At 38.3% G+C, this 23,306-nt stretch overlaps 1 protein-coding gene across 1 annotated transcript in view; it reads right to left on the minus strand.

Moving 5' to 3' along the window:
• FER (FER tyrosine kinase) overlaps window positions 1–23,306 on the minus strand; it is a 173,901-nt gene that overhangs the window by 47,100 nt on the left and 103,495 nt on the right. Inside the window, exons 15-16 of the mRNA XM_082497917.1 lie at window positions 22,469–22,584; window positions 20,863–20,957 (exon numbers count right to left, since the gene is read on the minus strand). Of these exons, the coding sequence (XP_082354043.1) occupies window positions 20,863–20,957; window positions 22,469–22,584 (211 nt within the window). The remainder of the gene's footprint in view (window positions 1–20,862; window positions 20,958–22,468; window positions 22,585–23,306) is intronic.

The following is a 23,306-nucleotide window of genomic DNA, read 5'->3' on the forward strand; positions in this document are numbered from 1 at the left end:
AGAGTGGTGGTGAATGGAGTTAAATCCAGTTGGTGGCCAGTCACAAGTGGTGTCCCCCAGGGCTCAGTACTGGGCCCAGTTCTCTTTAATATCTTTATCAATGACCTGGACAAGGGGATCAAGTGCACCCTCAGTAAGTTTGCAGATGACACCAAGTTGGGTGGGAGTGTTGATCTGGTTGAGGGTAGGATGGCTCTAAAGAAATCTGGACAGGCTGGATCCATGGGCTGAGGCCAATGGTATGAGGTTCAACAAGGCCAAGTGCCGGGTCCTGCACTTGGGTCACAACAACCCCATGCAGTGCTACAGGCCTGGGGAAGAGTGGCTGGAAAGCTGCCCGGCAGAAATGGACCTGGGGGTGTTGGTTGACAGCTGGCTGAACATGAGCCGGCAGTGTGCCCAGGTGGCCAAGAAGGCCAACAGCATCCTGGCTTGTATCAGAAATAGTGTGGTAAACAGGACTAGGGAAGTAACTATCCCCCTGTACTCAACACTGGTGAGGGCTCACCTCAAATACTGTCTTCAGTTTTGGGCCCGTCACTACAAGAAAGACATTAAGGTGCTGGAGCGTGTCCAAAGAAGAGCAACGAAGCTGGAGAAGGGTCTACAGAACAAGTCCATGAGAAGCAGCTGAGGGAACTGGGTATGTTTAGCCTGGAGAAGAGGAGACTGAGGGGAGACCTTATCACTCTCTACAACTACCTGAAAGGAGGTTGTAGAGAGGTGGGGGTTTGTCTCTTCTTAATGGTAACAAGTGATAGGACAAAAGCAAACAACCTCAAGTTGTGCCAGGGGAGGTTTAGATTGGATCCTACGAAAAATTTCTTCATTGAAAAGGTTAACAAGCATTGGAACAGGTTGCCCAGGGAAGTGGTGGAGTCATCATCCCTGGAGGTAGTTAAAAGACACATAGACGTGGCACTTAGGGTCATGGTTTAGTGGTGCAATTGGAAGTACCAAGTTAACAGTTGGACACGATGATCTTAAAGGTCTTTTCCAACATAAACAATTCTATGATTCTATCACTATGCTACTTACACTTATCCCTCATTAGGGGTGCGAGACCAAACAAAATGAAGCTATTAGCTGTTCTCCTCAACCTACCACTTTGAGGTTAGCCTAAGAAAAAGGAGGGAACTCATCTTTCAAAATGCAGTTTCCCTAACCTTCCTTAAATACTAGGTGCTTAAAAAGTGAAAACTGCACAGCATGTTTTTGATATATCCAAAATCTTCACCAGAGTACATAAAATACAGACTTATATGAAAATTGTAGACAAAAAAAATTGTCAATTTGTGATAAATCTACTTCTCTAATCAGAATGGTTGCTGTAGAGGTTTATAAAAATTGTGAATAAAGAGGTTAGGTCCTATTAGTTAGATGAGAGTAATTGATTTTTAATTGATCATTTGCAGTGATGTTTCTCAAATTCCACACTGATGTTATTGGAGGGGTAACAAAGTGTTTTACTTCTTGAGCAATGTTAACTGCATTTTGACACTGGCAATTGAAGGCAAACAACTATTACTGTGACTTCACAGTCTTCTGCCTTGGAGGAACAAAGTTGCTGTCCTCTTGTCTGAGGAGTCAGACATTGCTCCAGTATTTGTTTTTTTTCACTTTGCACTGAATTGACTGTAGAGATTCTCTCCTGCAAATAATGCACTGTTACATAATTTTATATATTGCCTTTCTTAGCAATGTGAAAAGACACTATATATTAGAAGTTTTATATGGGATTTTCTTAGGAGGTCATTTCTATTTATATTCCATACTGTAAGAAATAAAATAAGAGGACATTAAACAAAAAAGTGTTACTGTAATGCCCTCCAAATATTAAGTTGGAGTAATTGTAAAATGGATTAGCACCTCAACTGCCAGCTGCTTTGTTTATTTGTTTTGCCTGGGATCAGGATTCTTTTAATACAAATGATCTTGATATGATGGCTTTATAGCCTGTCCCTTAATGAAAACTCCCAGAAAATAAAGACCCGATAAACTATAGATAAAAACCACTGTTGCCATTTTGCTTGATTCCTTTTTTTGGAAACACAATAATACTACAAGAAAGCCAGAAAACACTATTTTCACAGAATCATGTAATAGTTGAGGTTGGCAGGGACTTCTTTAGGTCACCTGGTTCAACCTCCTGCTCAAGCCTAGAGCAGGTTGCCCAGGACCACGTCCAGACTGTATATGAATGTCTCCAAGGAGGGAGACTCCACAACCTCTCTGGGCAACCTGTGCCAGTGCTTGGTCATCCTCACAGGGGAAAAGTGTTTCCTGATGTTCAGGAGGAACTTCTTGTGTTTCAGTCTGTGCTCATTGCCTCTGGTCCTGTCACTGGGCACCACTGAAAAGTGCCTGGCTGTATCTTCTCTGCACACTCCCTTCAGATATTTACATACATCAATAAGATGCCCCTGAGCCTCCTTGTTGTCCAGCCTGAACAGTCCCATCTCTCTCAGCTATTCCTCATAGAAGAAATGCTGCAGTTCCTTTACCATCTTCATAGCCCTTCACAGGACTCTCCCTGGTACATCCATGTCTCTCTTGTACTGGGGAGACCAGCAACGGACACACTACTCCAGATGTGGCTTCACCAGTGCTGAGTAGAGGGGAAGAATCAAATCCCTCAATCTGCTGGCAACACTTCTTTTAGTGTAGTCCAGGATAGCACTAGTCTTCTTTGCTGAAAGAGCACATCACTGGTGCATGTTCAACTTGGTGTCCACCAGGATCCCCAGGTCTCTTTCAGCCAAGCTGCTTTCCATCCAGGCAGCCCCAAGCCTGTAATGATACCTGGGGTTGTTCCTCCCCAGGTGTGGGACTTTGCACTTCCCCTTGTTGAACTGCAGGAGGTTCCTGTCAGCCCATTTCTCCAGCCTGTCCAGGTCCCTCTGGATGGCAGCAAAAACGTCTGGTGTATCAGGCCCTCCTCCCAGTTTGGTGTCGTCAGCAAACTTGCTAAGCGTGCACTCTGCCCCATCATCCAGATAATTTATGTAGATGTGAAACATTATTGGACCCAGTATTGACCCCTGTGGTACATCATTGCTAGTTCTTCACCTCCAATTTTCTTAATTGATTCCAGTTAAACAGGCGAATAACATTAGCCAATACGTTCTTTCTTCAGTAAAAAAAATTCTGGCAATTTTTAAAATGCAGTGCACATAACAGCAGAACAGTCTATTTAGCATATATGTCTATTTTCAATTTGTAAGAGTAACAAAGGCTTTATATAATCCACATAATCCAAAACTATAGATCATCTACATATGTAAAATTAAGACTGCCAGAGTACATTGTTAAAGTGCACGGATGAAAGCAAAAGTGAGTGATCTTTTTTACCCACAACACAGCAAACGCTCTCATGTTGCGCCAATGAGAATCCCTCAGGTGAGCAAGCAAACACTGCATCCTGTGTACACCAGCACTGTACACCAGTACCCCAGCGTGCCTGCTGGCATGCATGGAGCCCACGATGCCATTTACTCCCAGGCTGGGTAACACACAGATGGAAAATCAAGAGCTGACTAGATGCCCTTGACTCTAAAGCCAATTTGAGTTTTACAAAAGATAGTTATACACACTACTACTCCAAAGTCTGACAGGGTGAATCTTAGGATACTGATTTTTAAATTCTAATGAAGTCTTAAAAGAACAGAATACTGTTGCAAACTGGACTGGGTAATAATCACCTTTCCTTTAATCTGAGAGGTTACTGACTTAGTCTGGTAACTGGCAAAAAGTAGGTGTTGCCAGCGAGAAAGAAGATAAACACTGCATTGAAATATGTGCCATTTCTTACACGTGTAAACAGCTATTCTGTTTACAGCAAACAGTTAACAATATTTTTTAAGCAATTCCCCCCTCCAACACATACAAACAAGCTGATAAACAAAATTATTTTGTTTATATATTGAGAATTCACTGCTCTGTATGTAGGAATCATCTTTTAATTAGTAAGTAGGATTACATGCCTTTGTGAACGTGAAAGTCTTCCAATCTTGACAAATTGTAGCATTACTTGAATAAGAACAGTAAATCAATAAAGGTCACAGAAAAAACATCTAAAGCCATCCTAAAAAAAAACCCTACCCTCAGTCAACCAATGTTCCAATATTGAAAACTGACAACTTCTAACAACTTACTGCAGGAAGAACTGAAATGACAGACAAGCTCAGTTTGATATACTAAAAACAACAACAAAAGACACCTTCTCACACTACCAATCTAAAAATGACGGAACGAGTCCTACATATTTATAAAAAGTGATATAATAACATCAGTGCGAGTCTAAATTCATATTCCTCATAATTAGTATAAATTCTTTGTACAAATGAGTTACTGCCCTCCCCAATCAACAGTAAAATATCTGTTCTCAAATAACAAGCTACTAAAGATAACAAGGTATAAAAAGAAAAGCTTACCATATCCATAAAAAAAATTTAGGAGTAATACATGTTATAAATTTGTTTCTAATATGCTCAGGCAATCAGATTAACATCCTAATTTTCATCAGTTTGCCTCTGAACAGGATAAAAGCTGCTCTGTTCCTTACATCAAAATATGTCAAACTCACAGAGCACAAGCATGAAACTTCGCAATGCAATCCTACCATCAGGAAGTGATTCATACTTGTTATTTTCAGTGTTTGTCATGTACTGTATGAACTTCTAGAGTTTTCAGTAAAACCAACACAGTACACCTTGAGCTGCATACAGTGTATTTTATGCCTATCATCAAAACACAGTTTTAATAAAATTGTCTTAATTTGTCCCACAGTCTCAATAGTGAAAGCAGTCAGCAAAGGTATGTTTTCGCTAGCAGTTCTGTTTTCTTGTACCTGTCCTTGCATAGAGATAACAAAAGTATCTTTTAAATACTCTGTTCAATACTGATTTGAAAGCGCTGTTACTTGCAGACAAAATAAAAGAGGAAAATGATACACATCTCCTTCTGTACAAGATACATCACTTTAGGTTAAATCTGACTATCCTCATCACTGTGATACCAACATAGGCTTAAGTGTCTGTTCTTTAACTAACAGAATTGCTCTTAGTAGTAAATTCTGATTTCTGCTGCCTACTGTGGCCAATGTTCCAGCTATTCATCTTCGTGGGAAAGCATCCACGTGAACACCTTCAAGGCTGAGTTAAGAGGCTATCACTACTAACCCTTGAGGGTAGAATTGCGGCTACGTAATATCTTTATGTGCCTCTTAAAAAAATAAGTCTAAATATAAAAAGCCCTAATTCAATATTTGTAGCACATAGTGTCAGAGAATTATCTCCAATATAATAGCCGTTGACAAAAATAAAATAAACAGACCAATTAGACTATGAAACGACTGAAACAAAACTAGATGACTACATAATAGTAAGTAATACTTTCTCTTATATGTGGAATTTCCATTGTATTCTACCTGTTATTCCAGTTAATGGCACACAACACTACAAGGAAATTAGGTTTGCTCCAACCACTCTAAGTACTACAGAAATAATCAGACCATTATAGTATTATCACCAAGCAGAAATCGACTGCCTGGTTTGGGTCTCAGGAGGATAAGTAACAGTACTGCAGTGTGTGCCTAATACGATAGAATTATTTTACTAAGTATATGACAAAATGTGCTACATAAGCAGAAGCTCCATGAGAGCAGCCTTCTGTAATTGGATTCCTGAAAACAGCCCTTCATGCATTTCACTGTGAATGTGAACTATTTCTCATTATACACAGAAATTTTAAGACAGTCAAAATACCACATATCGCCATCTCCTAGTGCTGGCCATACTTGATAGCATTAACTTTATGTTGCACATTAAGTAGTGTTTTATGGCAATATAACAGTTCACTTAATGGCACGTACAAAAGTAAGGTAATGTTTTTGCAAGAGAAAAAAATCAACTATCTGTGATCTATGTGAATAAATCAAAAGACAAGGAACAGAAATGAAATATGTTAAATCAGTTTACAAAATATGTAATCATGGCAATCTCTGACTCTAATGGCATTTACAATCAGCCATGAGTACATACTGCAGTGTTCTCCTGAGCCGATGCCCAAAACGGTACCAACCTACTTGTTCCAGGCACTCTAGGCATTATTCTGATAACCAGTATTGACACGAAACATAATTAAAATACAGTTTTGAAATTACGGTGGGAATTCTCCCACTTATTTATATCTAGATATACAGACATACATTATTTATATATGTTATATCTCTATATAGTATCACACCATTGTAATAATGTTATAAATAATATTTACACAAATATTAATAAATGGGTTAACATAATAGCAATTACTAAGAATTATATGGAATTATATATATTATTATTTAAACATATGCTTTAATAAAGTTGGAGAATTTCCTTTATTAAAAAGCCTTGTTAAGTAGCAGTTTGTTTAAAGAGTCCACTTAATTCTTACATTTATACACACATTAATCATGCAGATGCAGCGGGCTTCTGGCCATACCACTTAATGGTCACCTAACACAGAGGAGCTCCATGATACAATATTCATAATTTCTTTATATGCTATAATAATACTATTGAAATGACCTTTATCTGCACCTGTAATTTGAGGATTCATATGATCAGTCTTTTGACTAACGTAAAGAAATTTAGAGTTTCTGTATTAAATTGACTGGACTGATTGAATTTGTTTCTTAGTCTTAATCCCATATATTTTATCAATAAAACAAACCCAAACACAGCTACTTAAATCTATGAATTTAAAATAGTAAACATGCATCTGTAGCAATTCAATCATTTTTTTAAGTAAGCAGATATTTGACAAACTATTAAAAATGGAAGGGTTTAGAAATGCTGAAGCACTCATTTTCCTTAAAATAGTGTGCCTTCACTTTTCAACTAATGGATCATTTGTGTGTAATGCAATGCTTTCCCTTTTTTTTTTTTTAATTGTACATAAGTAGTAACAGAAACTGTAAATAAACCTGAGGTTTTTCAACAGCCTACAGAGTACTGTTGTGAAATCCAGTTCAAACTTAATTTTTCCTGTTCAGCAAAGCAAATAGAAGTTGCTATAATCATGCAAAGTTTGCCATAGTAATATTAACAATAGTAGTAATGAAGTCTGAGTGGAAACACATGTTTGTGAAAACAAAAGATTAAAGGAAAAAACAAGAGTTAAAAGAATGGTGTTCATTGAGAGCCAAGGACACGAAGAGCAGCAACAAACAGGTAACCACAGAGATGTTGCTTGCAGCAGGAATGCGAAGCAGATGACTTTATCTGAGTGAGACCACATGCAGACAACTCACTAGCACAAAATAACTATACTACAATAAAATGAAGATGAGAAGAAGATTACAACATATTATATATTCTATTTCACTTCCTTTTAATGGGATGACAGACTACAGACATATGATATTCAAAATGCTGAAAATCTTGAAAATGGTCAGCAACCTTGCCTTAGATTTAAGGTGGATCAAATAAACTAGAGCATGAAGCCAATGATCCCACCACATTAACTACTTACTCTCAAATGGCATAAAAGCCTGCCTAAAACCAATTCAGTCATCATCCATCAAGAAGAAACCAGAAATCATAATGAGACATCAATAGCCAGCATCCTTTGTCCTCTGTGCTGCACAAAATAAGCCTGCCCAGACTACCTCGACTCTTGTTTTGGTATTGCGGCTATGAGAATATAGGCCTATTTCAGAAACTAACTAGAAGGAAAATCATCTTCCCCCAGGAAGACTTCCATTCAGTTTTGTTTCATTAATTCCTATAACTGGACTATGCTTAAAAATCAATAATCACTAGCCTTGAAAAGGATTCCAGATTAGAAAGTCATGATAGCCCATGTGAAACACAACATACATGAAGAACAGGGTTTTTTTTGATCTAAAGAAAAACAATGAACATTTTTTAAATGCAGACACATTAAGTAATAGATACTTTTACTTAAAAATTGTTCTAGGTAAAGGAAAAATAATAATGTGAATATCAATTAATAAAACTAAAGAAATAAGATGCATACAAAAGTTCTTGCAGTTACCTAAACACTTCACTGATTTTTTGTCTTTTTTAATTTATTTTTCAAACAGATTTTCTAGTTTCATCTACTTGCTGATTTATTTTTGTACAATCTTGATACACAATATAAATCATCAAAGCCTAAAATATTTGAAAAGATAAAAATCAAACTCTAGTCTCAAATGTTACAATAGAAGAGACTGTATAGTTGGGCTTTGGTATCGTTTACAAAACAGAGAAGCTCTGAGCCGAAATTCATTTTTAATCACCACCACCTACACCCCAGCAAAGGAATCTCACTCTTCCCCCTCTTCTCTTAATATCCTCACAACGGGAAACTATGCAGCAAATAGGAAGGCAGAGGTGCACATGAACATAGAAGACTAAGAAGAAGGGAAGAGAGGAAGAAGAAATGGGGTCTGCATGTGTGCATGTGCATGTGTCCTACCAGAGGGCTGGGGAAGAGAGTGGAGTGGGACATATATATGAAGAGAAGGAATCCATGGGAGGGTGTCTGGTTCATAGGGTTACCTGCCCAACAAGAGAGGAGGTGGCAGAGGCAGAAGCACAGCAGGTTGCAGAGAAGTAAAGACAAAGAAAAATGGAAGCTGGAAGCTTAGCAGAATGCAAGAGGAAAGGATGAAAAGAGACAAAAACTAGAGAAACAGACAGGGATCATATTTGTGTGAAGAGAAACTGTAGGGTAGACAGAAGGTGCGCTTAGCAAGAGCTGGGTATTGAGGCAGATAATTTATTTGACTAGAGAAAAAAACAAAAACTTGAATGGAAAACAAAGCCAGACAGTCACTATCACTGTTAGAAATTTGCACCTTATCTCTAATTGGAATTCGTCTAGAATTTGACTGACCCTTTTTTTTTTTTTGCTGAGTTCATTTTTGACAGCGTGCAGTAATGATTCAGGATGTGACTGCAAGACAGAACACAGATCTGAAATTTGCTGGCATAAGTCAGCTACTGAGGATGCCTAATACAACCAATGGGGTAGATCATGCAAAACCCTATTAAAAGTTTTAAGGGATCTCTAAAGAGAAGCAATTGGAAAAAAACCCAAATGATTTCTATAGAGAACTCACTGCCTCCAGAAGCAGGAAAAAAAACAAAACGCACCACACAAAGTAGAAAACAGCACCTGAATCACATGAAGTGAAACTAAAAGTTAACATTTTTTTCAGCATCAATCAGCATTCCAAGCCCATGTATGAAATCAGCTACACCACAGAGACAGCAGGGCTAACCTCAGCCTCAGGTAAGCCACCGAGTACGTGTACTTCAGCTATTCTTAGTGTCAGCTGTCCTTCATTCAAGATGATAATTCATTTAGCAGAAAAGCTCAGATAATATAGATACTGTACATCATATCAACAAATAAACCATACATACCTCAGTCTCAGAGCTGAGACTTTGGTTATAAATGGGCTTATTGGCTTCAATGCAATTAACAGCAAAAATACATGGCGTCAGCTGTGATTTGGCACTATACCCTAATGCATCACTACCTACAGACAATAAGAGTAATTCCGTGAAATTCTGTTAATATTTAGTAGGTTGTACCAGCTCTACCTCAGAATCAGCTATAACGGATCTGTAGGTATTTCTCCACTTTATGCCGTGTAGCCCTCTTTTCCAGCAAAGGAAAGGCCAACAAGAAGGCTTGGCAGGTCAGGCAGAATACTGGGCTTTATTTGCAAATGCTTCTGATCTAACACACCCTGTGGAAGCAAAAAGTGCTGTAACATACAGAAAGTGGCAATGGAGTCACCTTAATTTCAGAAGAGATGGAGTGAGTAAGCCAAGCTGGACCAAAGCCAACTGCAGGTAGGACAGCATGAACAGAGGTAATCCCAGAGCCTGGATTAAGAATGGCTTATCAGATCCCATTACAGGCACTACGGAGATGACTATGCTCTTTCTGAATGTGCCTGGGAGCCAGTGTACCTGAAATCAAGCAGTGCTGCACCTGAGCTAATAAAACCCGTCACCTCTGAATTGCTTCTGCATCAATGGCACAGGCAATTTGCATCCCAAATGATTCAGTACAAATCTGAACAGGTTACCTTACCCAGTTGCAAAGATGGATGTTATGACCTTGCAGAACTCCACCTTGAAAGCTAACTACATATGTCTAGATATAAGCTGAATATACATAGCTGAAACCTAATTCAGACAGCCTTCCCACACTATTAGACTACTGGTTGTTTTCATAGCTGTTTGTATGTACAAGCAAATCACAACCTGTTTCCAGCTGCGAGTGTTCAGCAAATCTACTCTAATGTATGTCAGCATGAGCCTCAATAAAACAAGGAACACAAACTCCGTGACCAGTTAAGTAGGAGGTTGCTTTTTTGCAACCACATATCCATTGTGAAATAGGAATTCTATGGTAGTATCAGGAATGCATGCTAATATTCCAGAGAAATGTCTACAACGCAATTAGTATTAGAGTGAAAAATGTCCAGAAATGCCCACTGGGGAGGGGGTGTGGGAATCACACTCAGTGCAGATTACTGATAGAGTAAACTATAGAAGGTCTATGGCCACAGAATGTATTTGGATGCGAGCAACAACCCCTGGAAAACTGTTTGGAACTGTATGAGGTAAGGATCAGATACAGAAATGAGATCTAGGTTTCACAATATCATAACATAGAATATACTCATAATATATTATCATAATCTGTATGCTAAAGGAAGCTAAATTAAGACTCAACAGACAAGCCGTATTCTTGAATAGCCTATTTTTGAATGCCTGACTTGGCAAAAGGAAAATTCTTTCAAAATATTTCTGGAGATGTAATTTTAACTATGTTTATTATAAAAATGTTTCAATACATAGAAACCTGAAACAGAAAGTAGGCTATCAGCTTGTGATTACACAAGCCAACAGCTAAAAGGAGCAGGTCACAAAAATGTGACTACAAGCTTCCACCTACTGCACTGAATCAACCGTTGGAACGTATAAAGACATTTGCCTCTACTGTCAATTAGACAAATTCTTCCAGAGAGAGCTGGTGCAGGCACGATGATGGTGCTTATCTTGACAACCTGCGCAGATTCTTTTTGCTGGAAGGACAGAGGCACCTTTGAAAGTTCTACAAAATAAACTGTTGAAAGAGTTGCATGAACTGCAACCACAGGATTACACATATATCTTCAAAATTCCCCATTCTAGAACACACAGTTCATGAACATGCAAAGTTCCTACCTCTAAATTAAGTTCTCCTTTCAGAGCAAGCTAAAATTCAAGTAAATTGAAATGAACATAAAGATGGAGAAGAAAGAATTTTGTGGCTTGGGTTTGCTTTTTGCATCTTATAGATTACATTCAATTTTGATTTGTTTTTCCCCTAAACCTAGGAAGAGAAAAAAAAAGCATTCAAAGTTTTGAGGAAGATAATAGTGAGGAAGGGTAAAAGAGAAAGGTATTCTAGTTTCTTCTTTTCCTGTCTTTTTCCATGAAAAGATGCTGTGTTCACTCTGAAAGGAGAAAAGAACAGGAAGCAGGTTTTGTCAGCCTCTTTGCCATTTTCCTGATAATCTTCTCTATACCCTGTCAAAATCCAGCATCCATTTGTCTCAGGTTATCAGTCTGGACTCTGGCTAGCTTACAGATAATGCTAGCAGTATTCCAGGCAGTCTCTCTGATCATCATCTAAATTTGCTAAAAATGAGCTGTTATGAAAACTCCTTATGCCCTGTGTGGCCTTAAGAGACACTGGCAAATTATTCTTTTCCTGTTCTGAATACCAAAGCAGCTCCTCATAATTACCTCCCTTTCTTCAGCTTTAAGGTCAACAATGCAGGATAAAGCACAAAAAAAGAAAAACCAACCCCAAACCCAAACAAACAAAAAAACCCCAAAAAACACCACTGGGAAAAGAGGCACAGAGCAAAGAAAATAAATAAATTAACCCAGAAAGTATGAGTAAAATGCTCAATTTTTTAGATTGCTCAGGCATCACAGAAAAGTTATGTGCTGTCTTACACAGTAGTATAAACCGTACTTTTCCACAAAGTTCTGCTGTTCCTCATATTGGAAACCATCCCTGACAAAGGCTTTTCTACATTAGACAATTCCCGTGGTGAAGGCTACAGACTGCATTCGCAGTTTCAAATATGCAGCAACCCTCACTGAACAATATCAAGTATCCCACCTTTGCTACATTACTTTTCAGTCAGGTTAGTCAAGTCCATAGGACAATACAAACTCATGGTGCCACACTATCATCAAGCGTTTGGCAAATCTCAACATGGGGGGTTTCTTCTCCCAAAATTCATTAGCAATTCTCACTTTAACTTCTTCTATCTTTCTTAGGATAAACTGAGTACTTAAAAAGTATCACAACAAATTATTAAATAGTTACTATATTGTTATGAAATAATGCAGTATTCATATTTTTAGATCAGAAGATAGAAAAAAAACCCTCCATCAAATACCACCTTTGTAAAAAAACTTATCAAACCACCTCAGCCAACATTTCATTATAAAGTAGTAAGAAAAAAAGGAATAATATTACAAAGAAAATAACTTATAGCAAGCCATGATCATCTTCATAATTCTAACAGGTTCCAACAGTCTAATTTTTCTCAGCAGAATTTTTGAAAGGTATGAAAATCTTGGGCTGTATACATCAACTTAAGGCTTATACTCTGCTTTTCCTGGAGCTGACCTGAATAATTTCTACTCCTTCAATGCAGGATTTGAAATTCTCTGCATGATATTGCAATTACAGTAAGATTTATTTCACTGTATTGTAAAATAAAACATGCCTTTTTGGCATGGAGTTCTCATTAGCTGTGTGCTAACACAGCACCTGAAATCTGCTCTTGGGCAGTGGCGACAGAAAAAGAAACTGGCCATAGCCAAAAACCGCTTTTCTCTATTCAGTAGCCTCACTGGTGTCAGAATCAGTAGGGAAACTTTAACCATTGTATTCTCTCCAGCTATTCCCGGAAGGTAAAGCTCAGGGTCATAAACCAAGTTTAGAAGCTGCCTATCTGAGTAACAGCTTACTATCAAAACACTGTCCTCCACTGGATGGATCCCACTTACTGTGCATATGCTACGCAGACAACCAGCAAATGCTTAACAAATTAGACGGTGTGGCTCACTGTGCAGAGAACTCTACAAGAAACTACATTGATTCTGGATCTCACATCATGTGTTCTCTGGCTCAAAGACATCGCGCCACATGCCCAGGGAGCTGAGGTTACTTGAGTCTGTCTAGAAACCAGTACAACTGACTTACCATTTGAGCGCAGAAGGCATGTGCATACACGTTGTTCAGGCCCATCCTAAATTAACAGTCCTAACACAATGTGAAGAGTAGAAGCTAGCAATATGAAATCGGAAAATATGAGCAAAGGTAAGCGCACAGCAAAAGAGAAATAGAAGTCCAACTTCTATTAGGAACACAAAAAGCATGCAGAAAATCAGCATGTAAATACAAATCTTTATTTTTAACAGTCTTAATATTTTCAAACTGGTAACCACAGTTGTCATAGAGAAAGAATCATAACTACCAAACAAGAAGAGGAAATCTTTGAGAAGTACTCCACTAACAAAATGTTTTAATACTGTGCTGGGTTTGGCTGGGATAGAGTTAATTTTCTTCATAGTAGTCAGTATGGGGCTGTGCTTTGGATTTGTGCTGAAAACAGTGTGGACAACACAGAGATGTTTTCGTTACTGCTGAGCAGTGCTTACAGAGCTAAGGTCTTTTCTGCTTCTCACACTGCCCCACCCGTGAGCAGTCTGGGGGTGCACAAGAAGCTGGGAGGGGACACAGCTGGGACAGCTGACAATGACTGACCAAAGGGATATTCCATACAGGAAGGAAGGAAAGGAAGGAAAGGAAGGAAAGGAAGGAAAGGAAGGAAAGGAAGGAAAGGAAGGAAAGGAAGGAAAGGAAGGAAAGGAAGGAAAGGAAGGAAAGGAAGGAAAGGAAGGAAAGGAAGGAAAGGAAGGAAAGGAAGGAAGGAAGGAAGGAAGGAAGGAAGGAAGGAAGGAAGGAAGGAAGGAAGGAAGGAAGGAAGGAAGGGGGTAATGTTTGGAGTTACAGCATTTGTCTTCCCAAGTAACCATTACATGTGATGGAGCCCTGCTTTCCTGGGGATGGCTGAACACCTGCCTGTCGATGGTAAACAGTGAATAAATTCCTTGTTTTGGCTTGCTTGTGTGCATGGCTTTTGCTTTACCTATTAAACTTTCTTTATCTCAATGCATGAGTTTTCTCACTTTTACTCTTCTGATTCTCTCCCCCATCCCACTGGCAGGGAGTGAGCTAGTGGCTGTCTGGCGCTTAGTTGCTGGCTGGGGTTAAACCACAATAAATAAAAGATCATTTCCAAATAAAGTTGTTTTCTCGGTTCTTAGTCTACTATAAAAATCACAGGAAAAATCTACACCACCATAAAATTAAGGTTAATTTTTATTACATGGTAGTTGAGAAGGCACACAGCAACTTCAGCATTGGGCCCTTGTAAGGATCTGGGAGGTAGTTCTTTCTAGTTAATACTTCAATGTCTTTTAGGTACAAAAGAAAAAAAACTAATTATTTGCAAGAGTGCTTTAAAGGTTATTACAAATTTATCCATTATGCAATCACAAATCAACATTTTAAAACCATCTGCTTTGCTAAATTGCTTTTTCACAGCAGCTAGCTAGCCTGTAAATAAGTTTTTTCTATAGATCTCTGTTAACTTACAAATATATAAAATGTTTGTAAGAAAAAATATTAAGGACTTATTGGCTCAATTTCAGTGGCTATCTTGGCAATTATGGGAAGGTGAGGGGAGGAGAGGGAGAACAATTTGCTTGAGATTTCAAAAATCAATAATTTTATTTTTCAGTAACTCTCATCATAAATTCCTGAATGGCAGTTTTATGTCACATCTCTTCTATACATGTAACTTTACATGTATGTATGAAGGAGATTGTTGCTGCTATGTGCGTTTTAGCTTCTGTTACATATTACAGGAAATATTTTAATTAATTTATATTTTTATCAATTAGAAGAATAAGTTTTAGAAAGCAATAATAAATCTAAATTACACAATAAATAAATACTGTCCTACACAAAACATACCTCCCAAATAATGCTCTTCAGAATACTGCATTGGGGTTTCTTATTAGTAGGTAGCAACCACAACTTATTGAGATTTTTATCCATTATATGTGTGTGACAAAGAATAAAAAACAGTTGGCAGAATATCATAGAATCATAGAATAGTTTAGGTTGGAAAGGACCTTAAAGATCACCAAGTTCCAACCCCCCTGCCATGGGCAGGGACACCTTCCACTAGAACAGATTCCTCAAAGCTCCATCCAGCCTGGCCTTGAACACCTCCAGGAATGGCAGCCACAGCTTCCCTGCGCAAACTCTTCCAGTGCCTCACCACCCTCACACAGTAAACAATGGCTTCCTCATTTCTAATCTAAATCTACCCTCTTCCAGGTTAAAACTGTTACCCCTTGTCCTATCACTACACTCCCTGATAAAAAGTCCCTCTCCAGCCTTCTCGCAGGCCCCCTTCAGATACTTGAAGGCTGCTCTAACGTCTCCCTGGAACCTTCTCTTCTCCTGGCTGAACAACCCCAACTCTCAGTCCTCATAGCAGAGGTGCTCCAGCCCTTGGATCATCTTTGTGGCCCTCCTCTGGACTCAGTCCAATAGGTCCATGTCCTTCTTATGTTGGGGGCTCCAGTGCTGGACACAATACTGCAAGTGGGGTCTCATGAGAGCAGAGTAGAGGGGCAGAATCACCTCCCCCGCCCTGCTGGCCACGCTTCTTCTGATGCAGCCCAGGATACGGTTGGCCTTCTGGGCTGCAAGTGCACATTGTTGGATCATGTTGAGCTTTTCATCCACCAACACCTCCAAGTCCTTCTCTTCAGGGCTGCTCTCAATCCATTCTCCACCCAGACTGTATTTGTTCATGGGATTGCCCCAGCCCACAAGCAGGACCTTGCACTTGGCCTTGTTGAACTTCCTAAGGTTTGCACATGCCCACCTCCCATGCCTGTCCAGGTCCCTCTAGATGGCATCCCTTCCCTCCAATGTGTGGACCACTCCACACAGCTTGGCGTCATATGCAAACTTGCTGAGGGTGCACTCCATCCCAACATCCATGTTGCCCCCAAAGATGTTAAGGTCCTTAAATAATATTTATCAGTTTGACGAGTTATGTGTTATCTTTTTTAAAAGTCAATCTACCTACTGGCCACCTAAAACTTTACTATTCAATTGAGGAAGTACTATTACAGAATATTGTCATATGTCACCAACAAAGATGTTAAACAGCACCAGTCCCAGTACCGAACCCTGAGGAACACCACTTGTCACTGCTTGCCACTTGGACATGGAGCCATTGACCGCAACTCTTTGAGTGCGGCCATCCAGCCAGTTCCTTATCTGTTGAGTGGTCCATCAGCCAAATCCATGTCTCTCCAATTTAGAGACCAGGATGTTGTGCAGAATGGTGTCAAATGCTTTGCACAAATATAGGCAGATGATGTCAGTTGCTCTCCCCTTATCCACCAACGCTATAACACCATCGTAGAAGGCCACCACATTTGTCAAGCAGAATTTGCCTTTGGTGAAACCATGTTGGCTGCTACGAATCACCTCCTCTTTTTCCATGTGCCTTAGCAGAGTTTCCAGGAGGATCTGCTCCATGATCTTGCCAGGCACAGAGGTGAGACTGACCAGCCTGTAGTTTACCCTTTTTAAAAAGGTGGATTATGTTTCCTCTTTTCCAGTCAGTGGGAACTTCACTGGACTGCCACGACTTCTCAAATATGATGGATAGTGCCTTGGCAACTTCATCTGCCAGTTGCTCCAGGACCCTTGGATACCTCTCATCAGGTCCCATGGACTTGTGCACCTTCAGGTTCCCCAGCTGGTCTCGAACCTGGTCTTTTCTTACAGTGGGTGGTACCACATTCTCCCAGTCCCTGCCCTTGCCTTCTGCAACTTGGGTGGTGTGGTTAGAGCTCTTCCCAGTGAAGGCTGAGGGAAAGAAGTCGTTAAGTATCTCAGCCTTCTCCATGTCCCGGGTGACCAGGTCTCCCAGTTTCTTCCTGAGTGGGCCCACATTTTCCCTAGTCTTCCCTTTGTCACTGATATACTTATAGAAGGCTTTCTTGTTGCCCTTGACACCCCTGGCCAGATTTACCTCTATCTGGGCTTCAGCTTTCCTAACCTGATTCCAGGCTGCTGAGACAATTTCTCTGTATACATCCCAGGCTACCTGTCCTTGTCTCCACCCTCTGTAGGCTTCCTTTTTATTTTGAGATTGTCCAGGAGCTCTTTGTTCCTCCATGCAGGCCCCCTGTTTTTTGCCTGACTTCCTCTTTGTTGGCATGCATCGCTCCTGAGCTTGGAGGAGGTGGCCCTTAAATACTAGCCAGCTTTCTAGGGCCCCTCTTCCTTCTGGGGATTTATCCCACTGTACTCCAGCAAGCAGATCCCTGAAGAGGCTAAAGTCTGCTCTCCTGAATTCCAGGGTAACAAGCTTACTATGCATCCTCCTCACCCCCCTAAGGATCTCTTATGCTCTTATGCTCTCCTGCATTCAGAAAAACTATTTATTATACATCTTTACTTGGGCAATAGTACCAGTTGTTTATCTGAATATAGTGCCAGTTTCTTATCTGGAAAACAGGAGAACTTCTCTTTTTAAAAAAATATGCCAGTAGCTTTTTTCCTATATTAAAATGCATGTTGCCTGATACATGTTCTTTAAAATGTAAGAAGGAAGCTTATCTTGTGATGGTCATTGGGCATACTTTATTAGATGACTGTAAAACACATATTTGTTAAAATATTTATGATCTCTGAGTCCTCAGAAGAAATTGTCTGTCACCAGTTTACTGGAATCTCTTAACTTGATATAAGAATCACGCACAGCTTGATGTTTAAAAATCATCAAGACTCTCACTCCTATGTTTCCAATCTAATAGATAAAGTATCCTAAATCCATGTCACCACAAATGGTACTACCATAAAAATTTTGTTACAGAAACAAAAAAACCACCCCACAAGATCTGTCTTTTCAGGCCTTCTCCTTTCTCAATTTAAAGGACTGTTTTTTGATTAGATGTTGTCTGAGAAGTCAGAAGGACTAGAGTAACCTCATTCCAACCAACTGTAGAAAAAGATGTCATGTTCTGCTTCCCACCTGTAGAGGTTCCTGCAGAAAGACCTGCAGGGCAAGACTGAGAAGGGAAGAGACCTGGTGCCTAAGAACCCAGCTAATGGCAGGAAGAGAGGATGTATTTTTCCACATATGCATCCCTTAAAGAGAATTTATACAACATACATATGCATTACATGAAGATATTTCCCTCATTTCTTGACAGGTGGTGGATAGTGAAAAAGATAACAAAGTCTTTCTGTACTGGAGTAATCTGAATTGACACTGGGTGGATATAGACAGTGAGATCAGTATGACCACCAGCAAGTAAGTGAATAGTAAGTAAATGATGGCTCTTTTTCATGAGCATGTATCATTTCTCATCCACCTTTTCACTTTGGCTATGTATCTGCAACACACTCTGCTACCTAATTCATTATTTCGGTTAATCCCTGCTACATCACCCATCTTGAAATTTCTTATTAATGTGATTCTTACTTTAGGATACATGTCACTTGTTATGTCAGCACACACACACCAAGAAAAGGGGTCTACCTACAAAGGATAATTGTCTTTGACAACTTGCTTTATTTCTCAGTTATCTGTTGGCAACATCTGAGTTGCACAGATGCTTAAATATGCATCTGCCACCTCCTGTATTCTTTTCACTGATGATTTTATCCAGATGCATAGTTTTTAATCCCATTTACATTTGCAACAAAAGAAAAAGATTTCTTTGAAGAGACATTTTATGACAATAACTAACAGAGTAGCACCTCTCTACATAAAGTGCTAAGTTTCAAAATGCATTTTTAAGACCTGACCAAATTAACAATCTGAATCGAAATCCAAATCTGGAATGAAAAGCAGAATTAGCTGCTACTGAGCCACACCATAACAGTCTCAAAAGATGTAGTACACGTATAGCCTACATGTATTTGGGATATAATATCAGGAGAAAAAGCACAAACATTAAACCGAACTCAGAAAACACAGGAGAAATTCCACATTTTATGGAGATGTTTCTAATTTTTTCCTCAGGGAAAAAACTGTCAGACATTTATTAATTACACGCCTTGTCAACCATACATTTACAGAACACAATTCTAAGCTAAAACATGTCATTTTTAGTTATGAAGAAGAATGTCAGAGTTAAATAGCTTAAACACCTTCAAGCATAAACATATTTAAGACAAAACGCAGAAAAAAGCAGATACTGAGAAAGTTAAGTGCTAAGTGCAAGTCAACAAGCCTACCACCATTCTGTTCTTCAAAGGGCATCATTAGATACCAAATCAGAGCACTAATAAATATTATTTTAAGTAATCTCATCCAAACTTGCCATTAGAAAACAGAAAACAGGTAACATAGAATCAGTGCTTCTCTGAACTGATCTAAGTGTTTTGTCTTTCCTCTGCCACCTTCTTCAGAGCTGGCACCCTTATTGTTTCTAGGCAATTTGGTCAGTCTCACAGTGTGCTAGCCAAGGGGTAAAAGAATATGGAAAAGTGTGATGGTTTGAACATGGTAAAGTGTCTATGGGGGCAGGCAAGCACAGAAGCCAGCCAGAGGACTTACAGACCAGCAAAACAGAAGAATTATGAAGTTTCTTGCAAATTCAAAACCAGGAGACAGAAGAATTTTTGGATAGATTTGGGCTGCCAAATAGGCATGAGAATCAGAGAAAAGTTCTCAATAATTTCTTCTCACATTGTATTGATATGTTTCAAAAACTTGTCCTAGGCTCTGAAAACCTTGAACTAGAATGATAAAGATCAGGTTTTGTTTTTTATCTTCAGAGATGTCTAGAGAAGCTGATTACTAACGTATACCTTAAAACCCAGGACACTGTTTTTCATCTCCATTTTAATGAAGTTAATCAAATGTACAAATATAATAATCTAATATAATCTAATTGAATAAATTCTAACAGGTCAAAGATTTCATCAGTGCTCTTGTACTAAAGCCAGTACTCAGGAATTATAAACTATCCAAGTTTTCATGAATGAAACAATTCTTAAAACAGCTTGCTGTATAATTTTGAAGACAAATCCAGTGATACATAAAACAAATACAGCATTGCATATTAAGCAGTACTACAGGCTACCAAACCCACAAATTTTCCAGCTGCTGAGAAAATCAAGAAAGAGGTAAAATTGCCCAAAAGCTGTTATCATCCTAACAATCTGAAATTCAGCCATTGCTGAATAACATGAACTCATGATTCCAAAAATAAATTAAGAGAAACCTATAAACTGAACAATATATTTTGGCAAAGAAAAAAACTCTCCTATTACCAAAGATAACCCAAATCTGAGTTATTAAAATTAAAACATTACCCAGGCATGAAGTTGCTTTAAATACAAGCACCTTAACATTCAGTATATACCTCTACTGCTAAAGGAAGTACCATGTAATATCTTGTGAGGAGGAAAATGAAGGTAGAGCTGAAATACCGTTCAGCAAATTCTATTGTCTTCAACGGCTACAGAAAAACTCACAACAGATTTGTGGAGCTCACTCCACTCCAAAGCTAGTAGAACTTAGTATTTCCAAAGATTCGCAACATAGGTTACTTTTGAGATTAGTCGTAAGAATGCACATAAAGACAAACAGAAAACAATACATTTTACATTATGGAAACAATACCTATGAAAATATGCTGGGGAAAAAAGGAGAAAAATTACCTGGAACAAGTTCCATAACAATATAAATAGGTTGTCGTTGTGTGCAAACTCCTATAAGTTTTACAATATTAGGATGATCATACTGCTTGAGTATTCTGCAAAACACAAAGTAAGTTTATTATATTAATAAACTTTATTGTACAAACTGATTAAATATTATAGGAAAATATCTTAAACCCTTAATGTTATTTTAATGGGACGTTATCACTGTTATCATGAAGAAAAAAAAAAATCAACATAACAGATCAATTATCATTCTGTTTGAAACAGAGAGCATACTGATTCACTAATAAATCAAGATTGAACACTATATTATTCTTATTATAATTTTACCATTTGTCTACATAACATTTGTCTATGTAACTGAAAAATGGCCTGAGAGGTTTTCAGTTTCACAAGAACCCTTTTAATTAAATAGCATTTCAGTGGTGGACCAGAAGCGGAGCTACATCAAAAAAGCATTCACAGCAGGCCTCTACACTTCCCTGCTGCACTTTTCAAATGCACACTCGTTCCAATTTTACTTTAAGAGATTAATTATTACAATAAGTTTTAGAAGAATATAAGGACCGCAATTTTAATTTGGGGAATTAAACAAAAACGTTTACATCTTTTTACACAATACTTTAATAAGAACATTTGCAGCCTAAAACAGCATGCGATGATTTAGAAGTGAAATGAAGGGCAAGGAAGAATTCTACAGAGACCTTGTAACTTAAATGTTTCTCCTACTATCTGCTGACTTAAAGCACGTCCTCCTTTTTCCCTTTTCTTCTAGGATCAAGTAAAATACTAACCTAACTCTTACATACATATTTAGTGAGAAATAACGCATGTCGCCTTTTTTCAGGCTAACACTGCTCCATTAGTGGCAGGCTGCTTAACAAATGAAACATCTCTGCAGTTGCCAAGTTACAAGCAGTTTAAAATTATTCAATAGATACGGTGGCTGATTATTCTCTAAATGTAGATAGTATCATTTACTTTTTCATATTGATCATACCAGTTTGGGAGTAAAAATGAAAACATATGAAGATTCATAGCAAGAAGCAGCAAGTTAATTTAAACAATTGTGAAATTACATCAATACAACCCTCCACCCTGAGGTCGTAGAACCTACCTATCTGCATCAGCTTATACTCAGAATACTTAGCACATTGTGGCATGACTACCATTTGAAAAAGAAGTACACAATCGCATGCTGCCTGACACAGCATAAAATATCTCTACTGGCGTGAACTCTTCTTACAAAGAGAAAGTTACTAAACGGGGTTTATATAGTAACCTAGCCACGTGTGATCAGCTCTACGACTGGTATAATCACATTTAAATTAACAACATCTTCCAGTCTTCTTATCCGAGTCCTCATGGCACATCTCAGAAGAAGTTCTAAATGGGATCACTTACAACAATAAAACTGTGTTTTATGGGCATAGCTTGCCTTGCCAAAGAGGTGGTTTCAGCAAATGTAGATGCTACTGCATTCACATGTTAAAAAATGAAAAAGTATGCTTCTCTGAATTTTTTTGAAGGTCAGATTTTGTAAATCCATCCAGTTATAATCCTCAAAACATGTATATATTTCAATTAAATTCAGAGAACCTACCTGGCTTCTGACAGAAATTTTATTTTTAGTTCCTGAGGAAGATCTTCTTTACAAGTTTTTACAGCAACAGGAGTTTTATCTTTTAATGTTCCCTTATACACCTCACCAAAATTACCCTGAAATTAGGAAAAAAAAAATATTATTATAAGTAAACAAAATCTTCACAAATCTCCAGAAAAATAATGCAGACAGCTAACGTAACTGGTATGGAGCTTGGAAATGCGTTTATGAAGCCAAATGAGGTTTTATTCCAGCATCTGCCCCTAAAACAATGCAGTTCATTCAGTTCACACAGACACAGTACACCTATATGGCCACAGCGTATGAATTCTATTTTGACCTTGCTGGAAAGAGAAAAAAATACATTAATTGTGTAATTACAATTTTCTCATAAAACCTCGTAGTAACTTCTGAAGTCAACAGACACTGATAGTAGTATATTTTTTCTTATTCTTACTCCTGCACTCTTTCATTTTCACACTATTGTATTTTAGCAATAGTTTTTAACTTGCAGTCTGTAACAGACCAAAAGATGACCCGTGAAACTAGGACAAAACACATCAAAATAACATAAACATTCTCACATATATGAGAAAGAAAAAATGCAAAGTAAGAAAAATGAAAAAAAACAAACCACTGAATATTAAATTTGATCATAAATTAAGAACACCGCAAAAAACTGTATTGTCGTGTCTGCTACGAAAATGTTACACTATCCACAATTTATTTAAAAGCTAAGCTCAGCACTTCTCTATAAAGGCAAGTATGTAAGGTCTCACATTTGGGCAAGACTTTAGGAAGCAGCTCCTTTTATAATCAGATTTTTTAGGTCTTCAAC

The sequence above is a fragment of the Vanellus vanellus genome, assembly GCF_965231255.1.
Source record: "Vanellus vanellus genome assembly, chromosome: Z".
Lineage (NCBI taxonomy): Eukaryota > Metazoa > Chordata > Aves > Charadriiformes > Charadriidae > Vanellus > Vanellus vanellus.